General features: G+C 46.5%; 1 protein-coding gene across 1 annotated transcript; it reads left to right on the forward strand.

The window, feature by feature from the left end:
- Positions 1-8,459: 8,459 nt before the first annotated feature.
- NDUFA6 (NADH dehydrogenase (ubiquinone) 1 alpha subcomplex, 6, 14kDa) lies at positions 8,460-18,307 on the forward strand. Its single transcript, XM_006866857.1, has 3 exons — positions 8,460-8,602; positions 17,024-17,139; positions 18,114-18,307. Exons 1-3 carry the CDS (start codon positions 8,464-8,466, stop codon positions 18,243-18,245), a joined length of 387 nt encoding a protein of 128 aa, XP_006866919.1. The 5' UTR covers positions 8,460-8,463; the 3' UTR covers positions 18,246-18,307.
- The last annotated feature ends 2,237 nt before the right edge of the window (positions 18,308-20,544 follow it).

Here is a 20,544-nt window from a genome sequence, read left to right on the forward strand (position 1 = left end):
GATTTGCCTAATGCAATACATTTTTTAATTTCTTGACTGCTGTTTCCATGAGTGTTGATGGTGGAGCCAAGAAAAGTGAAGTCTCTAACAACTTCAATCTTTTCTCCATTTATCATGTTGTTATTTATTGGTCCAGTTATTAGGATCTTTGTTTTCTTTAAATTGAGGTGCAACCCATACTGAAGGCTGTGGTCTTTGATTTTCATCAGTAAGGATTTTAAGTCCTCTTCACTTTCAGAAAGTAACATTGTGTTATCTACATATAGCAGGTTATTAATGTATCGTCCTCTAATCCTGATTCCACACTCTTCTTCATACAATCTGGTTTCTTAGATTATTTGCTCAGTATACAGATTGAATTCGTAGAATGAAAGGATACAACCCCTGGTACACATCTTTCCTGATTTTAAACCATTTAGCATCTCCTTGGTCTGTTTGAATAACTGCTAATTGGTTTATGTACAGGTTCCTCAGGAGCACAATCAAGTGTTCTAATTGTGAACACTTCTTCTAAATGTGTTCCATAGATTGCCATGATCCATACAGTCGAAAGTCTTTGCTTAGTTAATAAAGCACAAGTAAACATCTTACTGGTATTCTCTGCTTTCAGACAAAATTCATCTGACATAAAGCAATGACATCTCTAGTTCCATGTTTTCTTCTGAATCTTGTCTGAGTTTCAGTCCTTTCCCTGTCACTGTATGGATGCAATGTTTTTAGTTATCTTTGGCAAAATGTTACTTGCATGTGATATTAATCATATTGTACTATGATGCCAACGTAACTGGCCTCAGAGAAGCACCAATCTGGGCCCATTTGCACAGGATTGATTCTGACCTGCCTGCCTCTCTCAGTGGTAAACTGGCAGTCAGGTAAAGAGGTAACTTCCAGGGATGAGTTTGAACTTCCCTCCCTTTATCTTTATTTATTTATTAGTATTATTTATAAAATGCAAACCCCAGTGGATTATCCCTTGAACACCCTTAACCAGATGGTTTCAATCATTGAAATGAAGCAAAATATATGATTTGATGAATGTAAAACTGTTGATCTGCTCTGTAAGCCTTCACTCAATGAATAATCAAAAGTTTTTTTCAAAAAGAAGATGGAAGAAATATACAGAGACACTGTAATGAAATGAAATGTCACTGGTCAATCATTTCAAGAGGTAGCACATGATCAAGAACTGATGGTACTGAAGGGAAGAAGTCTAAGCTGCACGGAAGGCACTGGCAAAGAACAAGACTCCAGGAATTGATGGAATATAAATGGAAGTCTTTCAATACACTGATGCAGCACTAAAGACGAAACTCACTCACCTATGCCAAGAAATGTGAGAGACAGCTACCTGGCCAAACAATTGGAAGAGCTCCATATTTGTGCCTAATCCAGAGAGGTGACCCAGCGGAATGCAGAAATCATTAAACAATATCATTAATATCACATGCAAGTAAAATTTTGCTGAAGATGATTAAACACTGGTTGCAATAGTACATCAACAAGGAACTGCCAGAAATTCAAGTCAGATTCAGAAGAGGATATGGAACTAGGGCTGTCATGGCTGATGTCAGATGGATCTTCGCTGAAAGCAGAGAACATTAGAAAGATGTTTACTTGTGTTTTATTGACTATACAAAGGCTTTTGACTGTGTGGATTAAAACAAACCGTGGAAAACATTGCAAAGAATGGATATTCCAGAGCACTTAGTCATGCTCATGAGGAACCTGAACTTAGACCAAGAGTCAGTCTTTAGCATAGAACAAGGGGACACTGAATGGTTTAGCATCAGGAAAGGTTTCCTTCAAAGATTTGACAAGCTTTTTTGTAAGTATGTTGTTGTTGTTGTTGTTGTTGTTATGTGCCATGGAGTCGCTTCTGACTCATAGCGACCCTATATAAGGTTTCCAACGCAGTAAATCTTTACAGGAGCAGAAAGCCTCATCTTTCTCCGGTGGAATGGCTGGCAGCTTCGAACTGCCGACCTTGAGGTTCGCAGCCCGATTCATAACCACTACGCTACAAATATCCGAAAACTTATATGGTAAGGCAAAGGAACGAGAACAGCTATAATTGTGAATCATAATAAAGTGGGGGAAAGAAATCTACCCAATTTCAAGATTAATTATTCAACTCCAGCTAAACTCCTTTGCCATGCTTGCTATAGTAGGCACTTGGTAAGGGAGGCCCTCAGGTTGGAAGGCATTTCATACTTACTCAAACTGTATGATAAGAAAATGATCTCAGAAGCAGGATTATATGAAGACGAACCTGGCATCAGGCTTAGGGGAAGATTTATTAATAACTGGTGATATGCAGATCATGTAAGCTTGCTTGCTGAAAGCAAAGAGGACTTAAAATACTTACTGATCATGAAGATCCAAGATGCCAGCCTTCAGTATGGATTGTACCTCATTTTAAAAAGAACAAAAAATCCCCACAACATGATGATAAATGGGAAAAGAATTGAAGCTGTCAGAGACTTCACTTTGCTTGGACCCACTATCAACACTCACAGAATCAGGAGTCAAGAAATCAAATAACATATTAGGTAAACCTGCTGCACAAGACTGCTTTAAAGTGTTGAAGAGCAAAGATGTCAGTTTCAGGACTAAGGTGTACCTGACCCAAAACATGCTATTTTCAATAACCCCATATGCATGTGAAAGTTGGACAGTGAATAAGGAAGACTATAAAAGAATCAATGTATTTGAATTATGGTGTTGGAGAAGAATATTAAAAGTACCATGGACTGCCAGAGGAACAAACCAATCTGTGTTAGAAGTACAGTTAGAATACTCCTTAGAATCCAGGAGGGCCAGACTTCGTCTTTCATACTTGGACATATTATCAGGAGGAATCAGTCCCTAGAGAAGGATATCATGCTTGGTAAAATGGAGGTTTAGTGAAGAAGAGAAAGACCACCCCTAAAGAGATAGGACTAACACCATGGCAACAGCAATGGGTTCAAAGGTGACAATTGTCAGATTGTGGCAAGACCAAGCAGTGCTTCGTTCTGTTGTGCATAGGGTTGGAACTGACTCTCGACAGCACCTGACAATAATGCTTGGTAAAGTTGTGGTTGTGGTTGTTAAGTGCTATAGAGTCCGTTCTGACTCATAGCGACCCTGCATGAGGTTTCCGAGGAGCCGCTGGTGAATTTGAACCGCCAACCTTGAGGTTCAAACCAACCCTCGTGGTCCAGTGCTTATCCTACACCAGCAAGCGAGAAAGAGGAAGACCCTCAACAAGATGAATTTACATGGTGAAAGGCCAAGATGGCCAAACTTCGTCTCTCATACTTTGGACATATGGTCAGGAGTGACCAGTCGCTGGAGAAGGATTATCATGTTTGGTAAAGTGGAGGGTCAGAGAGAAAGAGGAAGACCCCCAACGAGGTGGATTGGCCAAGTGGCAGCATCGATGGGCTCAAGTGTGGCAACAGTAGCGAGGTTGGCCCAGGATTGGGCAGTGTTTTGTCCTGCTGTACATAAGGTCGCTGTGAGTCAGTACTGACTCGATGGCACCTAACAACAAGAAGAATGGGTTCACACACAACAATAATTGTGAGGACGGCATGGGACAGGGCAGTGTTTCGTTCTGATGTGCATATGGCCACTATGATTTGGAACCAACTTGTTGACACCTAACACCACCACTAACAAGCAAAACCTACAAGACTGTGTGGCATTAGCAGAGGGACTAATAAAATCATCTTCATGGACTAGATTATAGATACGCACATATGCTCTCACACAGCCACATACGAGGAGGCTTCAAAAACTTCACCAAAAAATGGAATGAAAAGATAATGGAATTTTCCACAAACATTTTAAACCCCCTTCTATGTTCAAATGATACATATATATATATATATATACAAAGGTGCAAAAGCAATTTAACTGAGGAAAGAGAGTTGTTGTTTTTTTTTCAACAAATGGTGTGGAGTGATTGGATACCATAGATGCAAAAATGAACCTCTATGTCTCACACCTTATTCAAAAATAAACTCAAAATGAATCACAAACTTGAATGTAAAACTACAAAACTTTTAGAGAAAAACTTACAGAAAAATATCTTCTGGATTGTTGTTGTTAGGTGCCATTGAGTCGGTTCCAACTCATAGCAACCCAAGCACAATAGAATGAAACACTGCTCAGAGCGACCCATGAACAACAGAATGAAACACTCAGAGCGACCCCAGGCACGACACAATGCAACACTCAGAGAGACCCCATGAATGACAGAATGAAACACTCAGAGAGACCCCAGGAACAACAGAATGAAACACTCAGAGCGACCCCAGGCACGACACAATGCAACACTCAGAGCGACCCCAGGCACGACACAATGCAACACTCAGAGCAACCCCATGAATGCAACACTGCCCGGGACTGCGCCATCCTCACAAATGTCATGTTTGAGTCCATTGTTGCTGCCACTGTGTCAACTCATCTTTGGGGGGTCTTCCTCTTTTTCGCTGACCCTCTACTGGATTGTGAGCTGGGCTGCTAACTGCAAGGTCAGGAGTTCGAATCTACTAGCCTCGCCACAGGAGAATGATGAGTCTTTCTTCTCTGTAGGATCAGCACTCAACTGCTAACCACAGGTTGGTGGTTCAAACCCACCAGCCACTCCTTGGAAACCCTATATAGGGTCTCTATGAGTCAGTACTGACTTGACTGCACTTAACAACAACAAAGATTTACAACTTTGGATACTAGGTCGCTAGGAGTCTGAACCAACCTGGTGGCACCCACCCCCACCCCCACTGTACCACGTCAAATGCTGGAGACGATGTGCAGAAACTGGATCAATCAAATGCTGACAAGAATGCAAAATGGGACAATCTGTTTGGAAGAGATTGTGGTACTTTCTTAAGCAGCTAAACATGAAAGGATCATTTTTGTTGCTGTTGTTGTTAAGTGCTATGGTGTCAGTTCCGACTTACAGCAACCCTGTCTAGGGTTTCCAAGGAGCAGCTGGTGAGTTTGAACCGCCAATCTTACGGTTCAATCCGAACTTGGGGGTCCAGTGCTTATCCTGTGGCGCCACATAATTACACTGCTAGGGATCTATTCTAGAGAAAGGAAGACTTTGTGCTCACATGAAGTTGTTCAGAAATATTTACAGTAGTGTTATTCATATAGCCCCAAACTGAAAACAACCCAGCTGTCCTTCAATGCTGACTGGTTAAATTGTAGTGCATCTATATCATTAAACCTACTCAGAATAAAAGGAATAAACTCAGCAACATGAATGAATCTCAAGAGAATTATGCTTAGTGAGATAAAAACAAAACAAAAACCTTATGCCAAAAGGTGTGACTTGGTTTATACAACATTCTTGAAACGACAAAATTCTTGAAATAGAGACTTGATTTGTGATTGTCAAGACCTAAGGAGGGTGGAGGGGGCGTGGGTATGACTAGGAAAGGCAGTGTGAGGGATGCTTGTGGTGATATGTTCTGGAGCTTGATCAAATTAATAACAGTATCCTGATTTGGATCCTGTACTATAGCTGTTTGTCCGCATAGTCAGGGAGGGAGTCCTGGAGTGGCGCTGAAGGATAAGCACTGGGCCCCAAGGTCAGTTTGAACTGCAAGGTCCTCAGAAGGTCCACCAGTCACTCCTCGGAAACCCCATACAGGGTCACTTTGAGTCAGAACCGACTCTACAGCATGTAACAACAACAGAGTTAGGGAGCAAGGTGGCTCTGTAGGATAAGCACTGGGCTGAGAATCACAAGGTCGGCGGTTCAAGCCCACCGGCAACTCTACAGGAGAAAGATGAGTTTTTCTGCTCCCACAAAGATTTATAGCCTCAGAAACCCTACAGGGTTGCTATGAGTTGGAACCAACTCCATAGCACTTCACAACAACTATAGTTTTAGAAGGTGTTATCATCAGGGAAACTGGGTAAAGATACACCCAAGCTCTTCGCATTGTTTCTTACAACCGCATGTGACTCTACCATGATCTCAACTCTATGGATTTGCCTATTGTGGACATGCCATAGAAATGGAACTATACAACATCCACTCTTTTCCATCTGTGCCTTTCACTGAGCACAATGTTTTCATGACTCATAGGCTGATCCGTGTGGCGGCACGCATCAGTGCTTCGCTGGTTTTTCTTGCTGGTAATGTTCCATTGTATACCACATTTGATTTATCCATTCCTCGGTTGATGGCCAAGTTTTGGGTATTGTGAATAAAGCTGCTATGAACATGTGGGTACACGTCTTCTGTATGGACAAATCTTTGTCTTTCTCTGGAGTCTATACCCAGTAGTTGCATTACTGGATTACATAGCAAGTGTCTATGGTTAACTTTAGGAACAACTGCTAATCTGTTTTCCATAATGACAGTGCCATTTCACACTCCCACCAGCAGTGGGCCAAGGCTCCAATTTCTTCACATTCTCACCAACACTTATTAGTGTCTTTTCACTATAGTCACTCTGCTGTGGCTGTGAACTGCCATTGAGTCAGTTCTGTCTCATAACAACCCTGGATAGGGCTTCTGAGAAGCAGCTGGTGGGTTTGAAGCGTTGGCCTGTAGGATAAGCACTAGCAGTCCAGTGCTTATCTACAACACCACACCAGGAATTCCATTCTGCTGCAGCTGCCGTGTCAGTTCCAACTCACAATGACCCCATAGGGTTTTTGAGGCTGCAAACCTTTATGGGAGCAGAAAGTCTCACGTTTCTCCCATGGAGTAGCTAGCGGACTAGAACTGTTGACCTTGCGGTTAGCAGCCCAACATGTAACCCACTGCGCCACCAGGGCTCCATTCTAGTGGATGAAAACTAGTCTCTTAGTGTGGTATCGATTTGCATTTCCCGTAACAACTAATGATGCTGAGGATCTCTTCGTGTCCTCGCTGGCCATTTGTTTTTCGTCTTTGGAGAAATACCTACTCAAATCCTTTGCTGACTTTTCAAGTGGACTATTTGTCTTTTTATTATTGAGTTATAAAAACTATCTATTAAAGATACAAGTCCCTTCCAGATATGTGATTTGCAAACATTTTCTCCCCATTTCTGGGTGGTTTTAGAGGCCAATTTTCTTTTAAAGCCAAGGAATGTTAGATACTAAATTCAAGGTAGTGTTGACCTACAGGACTGGAGGGTCATGGGCCAGGTTAGACTTCCACAGACAGCTCTCCTGATATAGGGGCTGTGAGACAAAGCACAGGCAACTCTGCAGAGCCAGCTATCTGGGTTTCAAAATTAGCTGTCAAGTAACTTAGTTTCTGTATCTCAGTGTTTACATCTGTAAAATGGGTATAACAGTACTTGCCTCACAGGTGTGTTGTGAGGCTTAAAACAAATTAATATACCTGTTGTTAGGTGCTAAGGAGCAGGTTCTGACTCATAACATGGCTCAGTCCTGCCTCTTAATAGCTGCTGTTTGAGCCCATGGTTGCAACCACTTTGTCAGCTTGGCACTCACATGTCAAATGCATTTTCAGAAAAAGCTTAGGAGCCTGGCAGGGGGAGCAGCCTAATGTGGCAAGTGACCTCGTTTCTGTGTTTCTGTTTCTTCATCTGCAAAATGGGGGTGCTAACTGTACCTTCCGAGCTATGAGATGGAAAACGACCACGTACTTTGTCCACACAGAACATGAGTTAGCAGTTCTTATCCATCATACGTCCAGGCTACGCGGGATGTTCGCGATGTTCGGTGCTGACCTCAATAGAAAAAGGCCAGGAAAAGGAGGGAAACCTGGACCTAACCATCTAAGGTTTTTCCACCTCCAAAATCCTGGACTGCCTTGTAGAGATCTAGGTTGGGTATGCAAATGTCCTCGTCTAAAATGGGGTCCACACAAACCCAATCTTCCGGGGTTGTGGAGACGCGCACAACAGCTAAGGGCAGGAAAGCGCTTCCACGTCTGTTCCTCGCTATCAGAGAGCTTGGTTTTAGTAGAACTACAAGTGGCAGAAACGCTGCCATGGAGCCGGTTCAACACGGCGGCGGCCCAGGCGTCAGTATGTCTCAGCTGCCGTCTCGGGGTCTGCAGCACGCACCCGGGGAGATGACCAAGGAAGCTTTCGAAGTCAGCGCACCCAAAGCCCCATTTAAGGGAGATCTCCGCGACCTAACGCTGCGGAGGCCGCGCGGGAGCTCCAGGCCCTACGGCACCGCCCTCCGACCGACAGCCAGCTTGGGTTGGGGCTCGCGCGCCCCCTGGAGGTTGCAGAGGTGACTACCTTTCCTAGCAACTGACCTCTCTGAGAAACTGTTAGAGCATTCTACTACACTGCCGGAGTTTCTGGGGACGAGCGGTCGCAGCCCAGCTGAAGCTTCCTAGCCAATCAGAGAGCAGCAGAGCCGACCTCCCGCCCATCCGTGAATTTAGGGGCGGGACGATCCGTTTTAGCCAATGGAAAAAGAGTGTTGTCCTTCGGTCTCCTTTTGGGTCAAAAGGAGGCGGGGTTGGGAGGTGATTTCTTTTACAAGATGGCGGCGAGCAGCGTTCGCCGGGCCGCTGCGGTGGCCAGCACCTCGGTGAAACCCATCTTCAGCCGGGACATGAAGGAAGCCAAGCGGAGGGTGCGCGAGCTCTACCGTGCCTGGTATCGGGAGGTGCCGACTACTGGTGAGAGGCAGCGGCTCACGCAGGGCCCTGGAGGCAGCTGCCCAAGGTCGCAGGCTCTCGGGCCTCCGATTTCTTCCCGGAGAAGCTGAGGTCACCAGCTTGGGCTGGGGCGACTTCAGGTGCATCGGGGAAGGAGGGTCCCCCAGGCTTTTGGTAAACGGGGCCTGCGGTAGCGTGGCAGTTAGGCCAGCCTTGCCCTGCACCCTACCAGCGTTCTTGCGTCGGGTTTTGGCACCGTCGTTCATAGGGAGCCCCTGGAAGGAAGGGTGGGCGCTGTCAGTGACAACCCCGCTAAAGAGAGGAGGCAGTTGAGGTCCCGATGGGGCGAAGCGACGCTCACAACGCCCCCGTTGCATTTGGAACGCAAACGTCAACTCTAGAAATCCCAGAAAACGTTTGCAGCTCCTCCGGAAAGAGAGATGAGAAATGACTTCTTCAAAGTCACTCCGTAAACCCATGGGCCTTTTCCAGTCTGCCAGGCACGACAGCCTCCAAACCCCAACCTCGTCCAGTCTCCAGCTCTGCAGTCATGTGTTAGCAAGCGGAATCCCATTAACTCCCCAGTAGGACAGTGGAAGTGCCCTGAGCGGCGATTCCAAAACCCTAAGGCTTTATGGAAGCCGACTACCTCCTCCCCCACTATCCCCAGTAGTTTGTGGATTGCAGCATCCACCCACCTCCGGTTGGTGGGCGCTTAACCGGAGCACCCCTCTGGCTCAGCCTGACACTCACATCCCTCGGCTTCTCCCTCCTGGTCTGTCCCTTCTGCCTTAGAACCTGCCTTTGCCCTAGATGTCAGAGAGCAGACTGTTTTCTTGTCGTGTGTACATCAGGGCTGCCCAGTGCACTTGATGAAAGAAAGGTTGTTGCTCTAACAACAGACAAGGGCAATACTGATGGCAGGGACTGTCAGTGTTCTGTTTTAATGTGCCTTAAAGTGGTCCTTCACTGCTTCTCCGAGAGCGAGACCACCCCTTATCTGCATGTCAGAGGCATATGGGCTTGCTTCCAGGCTTTGCCCCTTACTAGCTGTGTGACGTCCGGCAAGTTGTTTCATCTCTATGCCTCCTTTCCTCATTCTTCAGTGTGGTGGTTAGGTGCCATCGAGTCACTTCCAACTCGTGGTGGTGTGCTGTGGAGTTGGTTCCGACTCATAGCAACCCTGTATAGGATTTCCAAGACTGTAAATCTTTACAGGAGCAGAAAGCCTCGTCTTTCTCCCGTGGAACTGCTGGTGGTTTCAAACTGCTGACCCTGAGGTTAGCAGCCTGACTAGTAACCACTATGCTACCGGGGCGCCTATTCCAACTCATAGTGACCCTGAATAGGGTTTCTGAAACCAAATCTTTAGGGGAGCAGAAAGGCTTGTTTTCCTCCTATTTAGTGGCTGGTGCATTGGAACTTCTGACCATGGGGCTAGCAGCTCAGTGTTCACCCCACTACTCCACTAGGGCTCCTTTCTTCAGAGGGTAACTATATTAAATAGGTTCCTATGCCAAAGGAGCTAAAGGTAATACAGAAATGGCTAGAATCATACATTGACAAAAAACTTCCGGAGGTTCAAGCCGGATTCAGAAGAGGCCGTGGAACAAAGGATATCACTGCTGATGTCTGATGGATCTTGGCTGATAGCAGAGAATATCAGAAAGATGTTTACCTGTGCTTTATTGACTATGCAAAGGCTCTCGATTTTGTGGATCATGACAAGCTATGGACAACATTGTGAAGTATGAGTATTCCAGATCACTTAATTGTGCTCATGAGGAATCTGTACCTGGACCAAGAGGCAGTTGTTCAAACAGAACATGGGAACACTGAATGGTTTAAAATTAAGAAAGGTGTGCGACAAGGTTGTATTCTTTCACCATACTTATTCAGTCTGTATGCTGAGTAAATAATCTGAGACACTGGGTTATATGAAGAAAAACGTGACATCAGGATTGGAGGAAGACTCATTAACAACCTGAAATATGCAGATGATACACCTTGCTTGCTGAAAGTGAAGAGGACTTAAAAAGTTTACTGGTGAAGATCAAAGAGCACAGTCTTCGATATGGATTACATCTCAATGTCAAGAAAACAAAAATCCTCACCACTGGACCAGTAAATACCATTCTTATCAACGGAGAAAAGATTGAAGTTGTCAAGGGCTTCATTCTTCTTGGATCAACTATCAACACTCACAGAAGCAACAGCCAAGAAATCAAACGACATATTGCATTAGACAAATCTGCTGCACAAGACCTTTTCAAAGTGTTGAAGAGCAAAGATGTCAGCTTGAGGACTAAGGTGCGCCTGACCCAAGCCATGGTGTTTTCAATAACCTCATATGCATGCGAAAGCTGGACAGTGAATCAGGAAGACTGTAGAAGAATTGATGCTTTTGAGTTATGTTGTTGGAGGAGAATATTGAAAGTGTCATGGGCTGCCAAAAGAACCAATAGAGCCGTTTTGGAAGAAGTGCAGCCAGAGTGCTCCTTGGAGGCCAGGATGGCCAAACTTCATCTCTCATACTTCAGTCATATTGTCAGGGGGGACCATTCATTCGTTGGAGAAGGATATCAAGTTTGGTAAGGTGGAGAGTCAGAAAAAAAGAGGAAGACCTCCAGTGAGGTAGATTGGCCAAATGGCAGCATCAGTGGACTCAAGCATGGCAATAGTAGTGAGGTTGGCCCAGGATCAGGCAGTGTTTCATTGTGCTATGCGTAAAGGTCGCTATGGGTCGGTGCCGACTTGATGGCACCTAACAACAACAACACCAAAGGAGCTCTGGTAGCATAGTGGTTACGAGTTGGGCTGCTAACCGCAAGGTCAGCAGTTCGAAACTACCAGTGGTTCCGCGGGAGAAAGATGAGGCGTTGTGCTCCCATAAAGATTTACAGCCTTGGAAACCCTGTCCAGGGTCACTATGAGTCGGAACCGACTCCACAGTACTTAACAACAGCAACAATATGCCAAAGAGCTAGGAGTCCTGGTGTGGCACTGTGGGATAAAGCACCGGACCACAAGGTCAGTTTGAACCACAGTCAGCAGTTGAAATTCACCAATGAAACCTATGCAGAGTCGCTATGGAAAGCCTATACAGGGTCACTCTGAGTGAGAACTGACTCAGTGGCACTTAACAACAACATGCCAAAGGGCTTAGAACAGGACCTGGGCACTCAGTATTTATTAAACACTGCCACTTGCTGCTGCCACTGTTATTTATAGGGCAAACCCTAGCTGGAAAGGAGTGCTGGTAGAGAAGTTACAGATTGGGCTAACTGCAAGGTCAGCAGTTCAAAACTACCAGCTGCTCCATGGGAGAAAGATGAGACTTGCTGCACCCGTAAAGCTTTACAGCCTCGGACACCCTGTGCAGGTCACTGAGTCGGCACCCACTCCACGGCACAGCAGCAGCAGCTCTGCCACCCTAGCCAGAGCCTTCTTACAAAAAACCCAGCTCGTTGATGGCTGGGGACTGTGTCTGCTCCCCGAGTCCCTATACCCAAGAAGCTGACTTTTAAGGTTACTGATGCCTAGAACTGCAACCTCCTTGGTATGGCTGGCGCTGTTGGATAAACATTGGACTGCAAAATGGAAGGTAGGCAGTTTAAACCCACTAGTCGCTCCGCGGAAACCCTATACAGGGTTGCTCTGAGTCAGAACCGGCTCCATAGCACTAACACCAGCAGAGTAGGGATGGGCGAATGTGAGACTGCAAATTCAAATGCCTTCAGGGGACAGGTGAATAATAGATGGGATGGATGACTGTAGAAAGTGAGGGGCAGGCGTAGTCAAAACCAGTTGTTTAAAACATAATGTTGGCTTGGAGTGCAGGGGTAAACAAGGTCCAGGACAGGTGCTTTGCCCAGGGTCAAAATCAATGACCGGATTGGGGATAGAACCCAGGTATCCGAACACTCAGCATCCAGCTGTTTCTAAACCATTCCCTCCACTTCCAGAACCTTCCCACAAATTTTGTTGGGAAGATAATCCTAGAGTCAGAAGGGTCCTGAGGAGAGAAGGCAGGGGGAAGAAACGGTCTGGGGGTGGGGGCCATGCTCTTTGGGAAGGAGTGGAGCGCTGTAGCTGGTCAGATGGTCAGACCTGTGACTGCTCTGGTCTCCTACTCTCCATCACTGGGACTCCAGCTGAACCAAGGATCGCTATAAAGGCATAGATCGTGTTGATAATAACTAGCCTTTATTGATATGCTTACTTAGGGTCCAGGGTGTACTCAAATTGCTTCCATCGTACAGATGAGGAAACTGAGACACATCAACTTGTCTCACGTTAGACCCTGAGTGTCCAGCTCTAGGCCTGACTCTCAGTTCCCACCCACCCTCCTCCCAAGTCACGCTGTGGTCTGCGGAGTACCATGTGTTGGGTGGGATTCCTCTTTTGGAAAAATGTTACAGGTATCTGGCTGGTCATGAGATAACGGGAAACTTTCTGTCCCTGTTCATTCATCCAGTTCCATTTAGTCATTTAATTTCCACGTCCCTGGGCACATTTTATGTGATAGTTAGTACTAGATGCCTGTTGTTATTAAGTGCCATGAAGTCGGTTCTGACTTATAGCGACTCTGTTTCCAAGGAGCAGTTGATGACTTTGAACCACCAACCTTTCGGCCCAGTGCTTATCCTGTGGTGCCGCACTGGATTCCACGAGATGCCTAATGGGATACGAAAGTGACTAAAACACGGCCTTACCTTTAAGGGTTTTCTGGTCTAGACAGGGAGTTGTTATTGTTGTTAAGTGCCCCTGAGTGTGTTGCGGCCATATATAGGGTTTCCAAGGAGCAGCTGGTGAGTTTGAACCACTGACCTTGCGGTTTAAATCAACCTTGTGGACAAGTGCTTATCCTACAGTGCCACACCAGGACTTCCCAGACAGAAATACACGCCTGTAACTAGAAAATGACACCCACAGTGTAATTGACATGGAAAAAAGGACTGGAATTTTTCACAGCATTCCCTCAGGTGTCCCTAGTTACCAGGGTTGACACTTGAGTCTCACCTTGTCCCTGTAAAGGAGTCAGATCAGAGGTGACTTTATTTCTCAGCTGAGGAAACAGGCTGTACACCCAGGCAGGGTGGTGGTGGGGAGACCTTCTCCAGCTTGCTGGGCCCCTGACCAATGGCTCTTTTCCTTTGTACCACACTGTCTTCTATCAAAAGATCTCCCTGTGCCTGGTGTGAATGCTTCCAAAATGAATCATAGCAAACAGTTGAAGACCCAGGTTCAAGACCCACTCATAGATTAGAACCTCCCTAAATCTGCATGTCACTCTAGCATGGGGGCTGCTTATCTTGTGTGGGGGTTCCAGCTCAGTGTCCGTGCTGTTGAAGTAAGCATGACAGCCCATGATTTCCACTGAAGGATGATTCCACAAGCTGGAGCTGAGCCTGTGCCTGTTTGTCTCCTAGCGACGCTGCTCACCGGTCGAGGGGCTTGTGCAGGAGGATTCGGAGGGAAGGGGGAGCTGAGGACATAGCTGCAGAGTCCGGCTCTAGAGCAGCAGGGGTAGGGAACCTTTTTTCTGCCAAAATTTATAACATCATTTGTGGGCCTTACAAAATTATCAACTTAAAAATTAAATCAAACAACTAATTCACCCCTAATGTGATAGTTAAGGAGCTCTGGTAGCGTAGTGGTTACGAATCGGGCTGCGAACCTTAAGGCCAGCAGTTCGAAACTACCAGCGGCTCCGCGGGAGAAAGATGAGGCGTTTTGCTCCCGTAAAGATTTACAGCCTCGGAAACCCTGTACGGGGTCGCTATGGGTCGGAACCGACTCAACGGCACTTAACAACAATGTGATAGTTACGACTCCTGCTGTGGCCTTATAGGATAAGCACTGGACTGTGAACCACAAGGTCGGTCGTTCAAATACTACCAGCTGCTCCTTGGAAACCCTATATAGGTTGCTGTGAGTTAGAACTGACTCGACGGCACTTAACCACAACTATGTGATAACTAGACCTATAGTTGCCTTGGCAAGGCCAGATCAGATGATTTCGCGAACCGGTCATTCCCCACCCCTGTTCTAGATGAAGGGTGTTTGTCCAGGACGTGCTCTCTAGGACCTGTAACCTGAAATTGTAAGCCAGCTGGGCATTTGTGCACATGAACATTTTCCTGAGGAAACAATTCACCTGGTTCAAGAGATCAGGAGGAATTTGGAGGTGCTGACATCCCTTTGTTGTTATTGGGTGCCATCAAGTCAGTACCAGCTCATAGCAACCCTGTGTACAACAGAACGAAACACTGCCCAATCCTGGGCCAACCTCACAATTGTTGCCACGCTTGAGCCCATTGATGCTGTCAGTTTCCCAATCCATCTCGTTGGGGTCTTCTTTTTCTCTGACTTTCCACCTTACCGAACACGATATCCTTCTCCAGCGACTGGTCCCTCCTTGTCAGGAAGTCTGAGAGATGAAGTCTGGCCATCCTGGCTCCAAGGAGCACTCTGGCTATACTTCTTCCAACACCGATCTGTTGGTTCTTTTGGCAGCCTATGGTACTTTCAATATTCAACAATTCTTCCATGGTCTTCCTTATTCACTGTCCAGCTTTCGCATGCATATGAGGTTACTGAAAATACCATGGCTTGGGTCAGGCGCACCTTAGTCCTCAAGCTGACATCTTTGCTCTTTAACACTTTAAAAAGGTCTTGTGCAGCAGATTTGCCTAATGCAATACGTTGTTTCCCAGTTGCATTGTGAGTGCCTTCCAACCTGAGGGGCTCATTTTCCGGCACTATATCTTGAGTGTTTCTCTGCTATTCATAAGGTTTTCAGTGACTAAATATATGGAAATAGTTCATCTCTCCTTCCTAGTCTGTCTTCGTCTGGAAGCTTATCTGAAACCTGTCCACCGTGGGTGACCCTGCTATATTTAAAATACCCGTGGCATAGTTTCCAGAATCACAGCAACTCACAAGCCACCACAGTAGGACAAACTGACAGATGTGTGGTGGCTGACACCCCTATCGGCTCCCAAATATATGCCCAGAGGTTCCTTTTTTTTCCTCCCAAGGTCAGGTATTAATGTAATTTTCAATGCAGGAAAGGTAACTTCTGACAGTAGCACTAGTTTTTCAAGTTCTTACCCTTAAAAGTACATCAGATTATAAATTAAGGCCTGCACATGCTGGGAGCCCACTGCCATGAGTTGTCACTGCTAAACTCTAGACCCCACCCTGCCCCTGGGGTGAGATGCTGAATTCCAGGTTTTCCACATGCATTTGTTTTTTGTATCTTTGTCTTATTACCATGGTTTTTCTCTCTCTCTGGAAATTCCCAATAAATACACCTACCACGGTGTTTAATACTGAGCTCTGACAGGAAACCTAGATGTGTAGTGTGTGCCATGTTCTGTGGTGTCAGTACTCCCAGGACGATCGATGGGAAAGTACCAAAATGATGTCAGTTGGGAAGAGCTTTGCACAGCAAGCTGCCTGTGCAAGCCGGCCCCCACACTTCTGGACATGTGATCCTCAGTTACCAGGGCGCCAGTTCCAGTGGATTGCTGCTAGTGCTTAGTCCCTGGTTGGGTTTGCAACATGGTGTGTGACTTTTCTCAGTGGCTGTTTTTACTATCGCTGTCCCCAAGTTATGAGGATAATTAAAGATTCAAATCTTATCATTGACTAATTCAGTCACTAAATGGCCTCATGGTTTTTGGAGCTGGTTTGATAATCTGTAGATGAGGGGAACAGACACGTCAGAGAAAGGCCACAGCACACTGGACTCCTCAGCCCCGATGCCCGTTCTGACCCAAGTCTTAGCTGCGCCACCCAGCCCCATACACTCCTCTCCCCGTTGTCCTTAATCCTCTCTGCATGAGACCCTGTTCATATTTTTGTTGTCATCAGCAAACCCACTGGAGGCTGACAGGCAGGGGCAGGGGACCCAAAGGGCAGAAACCTAATTGTCAGGACATCCATCTGCCTCATTGGACGTCCTTAGTCAACGTGTGGTATTTAGATACGTCCTAACTCAGGGATTGCTGCATCTGGTGCTCTTAGCTTCTCATTTATGTATGAGTGCTCTGTTAGAACGTAAGACCTGGTGAAGAGTTCTATCTCAAAACTTCACGGAACATCAAGCCTTCCCAACCTGTTCAAGCGCTCGGCCCGCCCTCAACCCCCAGTTCCTGTGGTGTGTAGAGTCCATACCACATCACTTGGCACTCATTTCAACCCTGCCACCCATGTTTTGCTGGCCAGCCCAGGTAATGCTAACACTGTGGTAGCTGCCTCTTCAAACACTGTGGTCTTGTCCCCAAAATGTGCACTCCTGAGGGAGCAGCCCCGTGTCTCCGGTATCTGGAGAATGGAATGAGGGGGCAACCTGTACAGTTAACAGTGACTGACGGATCTGTTTGAAATCCTGTTTTAACCTGTCACTTCTATCCTGAATCGTGCTGTCTCCAGTGCACCTATTCCAGCTCGACATCACTGTGAAACAGGGACGGGACAAAGTCCGAGAAATGTTCCTGAAGAATGCCCATGTCACAGACCCCAGGGTGGTGGACCTTCTGGTCATTAAGGTAACTGCCCTCCCTTACCAACGGAGAAATGCAGCCAACTTGTCCCAGAATTCTCTGTCTTCCCAGATGAACATTTTCGCTCCACATTAAAAAACAACTAGGATGTTAAGGGCCATTGAGTCGGTTCCAACTCCCAATGACTCGGTATCAGAATGAAACACTGCGTGGTTCTGTGCCGTCCTCACTTACCACTCTGGGATTGCATTAGCTTTTTTTTGTCTGTCTCTTTTCATGAGAATGTAACCTCAATGAATAGTTAATGAGAAAATATATGCTTTCCCTTATATATAAACAGTAAGCTTAAGCATTCACTGTGATCCCCACATTATGTTAAGTATCTTCTATGCATTCCCATTTTTGGGGTTTTTTTTTTTTTACAATGTGTTAAAAAAAACAAAACACACACACACAAAACTAGGGGTTCAGCGGGTGTTTCTCAGTGTTTCAAAGGAGAATGTAAACTTAGAGGTTATCACCTGGTTAGGGATATTCAATAGAAATCCACTGGGGTTTGCATTTTATCACTTAAAAAAATTAAAAGATAAAAGGAGGAAAAGTTCAAACTCTTACAGGATTTCTTGCCTGGAAGTTACTGCTTCATCAGCTGCCAGCTTGCAGCTGACACACTGGACTCCAAACTGGGCCTGATGCTGTCTATCTCCTGGGGTAGTCACGTTAGCATCAATGAGGGCTTCTGAGTGGACCAGTGAAAAACAGAAGACATGTTGAGCACAAGCATAAGCCAGTCAGCTAGGCAGTCACAGACCTGGAAGTCTTACATCTTGGGAGCCAGTTAGCCCGAGGTCAATGATAACTGTCAATTCCTGAGACATCCAGCCAATCACCTCCTTTTCCAGATGCAGAAACTGTGGTCTAGACAGTGTGTTACATGTCCAAGAACAGATTCCTGGCCTTGAGTGTTGTATTCCTTACACTCAGCCACTCTAGCTTACGACTTCTCCCCTCTCTTGTAGGGAAAGATGGAACTGGAGGAAACGATTCATGTGTGGAAGCAGCGGACCCACGTTATGCGGTTCTTCCATGAAACAGAAGCGCCAAGGCCAAAGGACTTCCTGTCTAAGTTCTATGTTGGCCACGACCCATAAAATCACTCAGTGGAAGATGCATGTGATATTTCATGGTTTCCAAGTGCAAATAAACTCATTCTGTGGTGGTCAATTCCTGGACCGGATTCCGTTTGTGAACCCGTGGGAGGCTATTTCTGCAGCGCCCCTCATTTCTTGCCTGAACAAGTGGGGTCTTGGTATACACACCACCTGTTCTTTCCCTTTTCCTGAAGCGTGCTGTTTCTTGTAAACGAGATTGGATTCTTTTTCTCAGAGCCATGCATGTCGGTAAACAGGAAAAGATGAGGCCATCTGCTCAGAAACCGTCGTCCTGGGTATGAGACTGGATGCCTTGGTTCATTGAGCTGTGTTTCTATAGTCTCCAGAATTAGACAGCTTGGTGTCAGGGCAGACTATTCAAAATTAGCCAGCTCTCACTGTCAGAGAGGGAGCAGGGCAGCGCTAAGAGGCACAGCCGCAGAACTGACAAGCTGGGCTCTTTTCCCTGGCCATGAGGAAAAGGCCTGCTCTCAGGCCTGGACCCTCTAATTGCAAAAAAGCACCCGTCCTTAAAATGAAATCCGCTTCCCACTCAGTTAGGCCCCCTGTTAGAGACACAGCTGTTCTGTGCACAGAGAGAACCGAAATAGCCCTTCTGTTGTTGCAGACTCTGGTCTAGTGACAGGAGAATACATGGTTGCTGACCCAGGCTAAAGAAATGACCTCTGTCTGCTTTGGGTGAGTCCAGAACAAGGCTGGAGTGAGGCCCTGGGCTGGAGAAAGGGACTCAAGGTCTAGAGGTGCAATCACTCCGAGTCCCCAACTTCTCAGCACTAAGGACTCCTTTACTCTCTTTTCACCTACAGAACCCAAGGTTGGAGAGAACTGTTCTAAATACTGACTTCTCTTACATAGCTTTAACCTAATGATCAAAGCTCCAGATGACTGGTGTGTGAGAACCAGCCAGTGTCACTGCATGCAGGGCGCTGGAGGCTTTAGTTCGCCTATAGGCAGCCATACCGAGGGAAAAGAAACCATTTCTGTTTGGCTTTTATCAATAATGAAAATAGGTCACAGGCCCTATTTTGTGGGTCTGGAGATGCTGGCCTCTGAATCAGTGGCCGGCGCATATGATGTTCAGCTGATAAGGACAGCAGAGACCAGAAACTGTCCTCTATAGCCTGTCATGGTGATAACTGGAGCCACAGAAACACTAAGCACCAGTTGGTCACTCAGGCACAGAGCTGATGTTTATTCTTAACTGGGTCACTCGTTTTCCAGTGCTCAGTGGATGGTATTCCGCCAGGAAGCTCCCCAAGCCTGAGGACCTGGGCTATCATGAGCCATGCAGGAGGCTTCATGGAGCGAAGGAGGCTGAGGGCTGTCCCAGACCCTTCTGCTGAGAGGGAAGGAGGAGAAGCTGACAGTCACCATTGCTTAGTTCTGCTGAAAGGCTTTTGTCCTTTCTGTCCTTCCTCCGCGCCCTGTAAGACAGGAGAACAGCAGTGAACTTGGGCGCCTGAGCAGTCCTGTAGCCATACACTGACCAGGGCTCCAGGGAGCAGTCCTGCAGCATGTCGGGAGAGAGGCAGTCTGAGCAGGTGATTATTCAGTCACAGAGACTCAGTAGCTACCACATGCAAGACACCGGGTCCCCAAGGACATACATTTCCTGCCAGAAAGCAGCTCAGTCTAGTAGAGTTTTGAGGTTTTAAAGCACAGAATAGCAGAGGTCACAGGAGAGTTACTGGTCAGTCAGGCATGAGGACAGACTTCATCAATAACAGTCATTTGAGCTAGATCTTGAACAGGTGATCTGACAACAGAATGCGGGAAAGCACCTTCCAAGTGGGAGAACCATGTGGCAGCGTGCGGGGCAGGTAAGATGTGGGTAGCTGGAGACATGGTGAATCCCGGGAATGGGTATGTGGTTGGGAATATGGAATAACAGGTCAAACCAGATCACGGCAAGCCTTGAATGCCAAGCTAAGAAGTCAGGAGTGCCTTGCTCAGCATAGCCAGACCTCGTTTCATTGTGCTTCGCAGACACTGCATTTCCACAAAGGGAAGCTCTGTGGCAGCCCTGCATGGGGCAAGTCTACTGGGAATATTTTTCCAACTGCATCTGCTCACTTCATATCTGCTTCACCTTTTGGTAATTCTCACAAGATTTCAAGCTTTTTCCAAAATACTTTTACAATCTCACAATCTTATGGTAAAGTGTAGCCATTTGTGTGACTCCCTTTATGGTGATACTTGCTGTACTGCCGTGGTCTGGAGCCAGACCCGCAGTATCTCCGAGGCTGGCTGGTGACTAGGGACCCCAGCAGCGGCCGCA

This window comes from Chrysochloris asiatica, unplaced genomic scaffold (assembly GCF_000296735.1).
Source record: "Chrysochloris asiatica unplaced genomic scaffold, ChrAsi1.0 scaffold00097, whole genome shotgun sequence".
NCBI lineage: Eukaryota > Metazoa > Chordata > Mammalia > Afrosoricida > Chrysochloridae > Chrysochloris > Chrysochloris asiatica.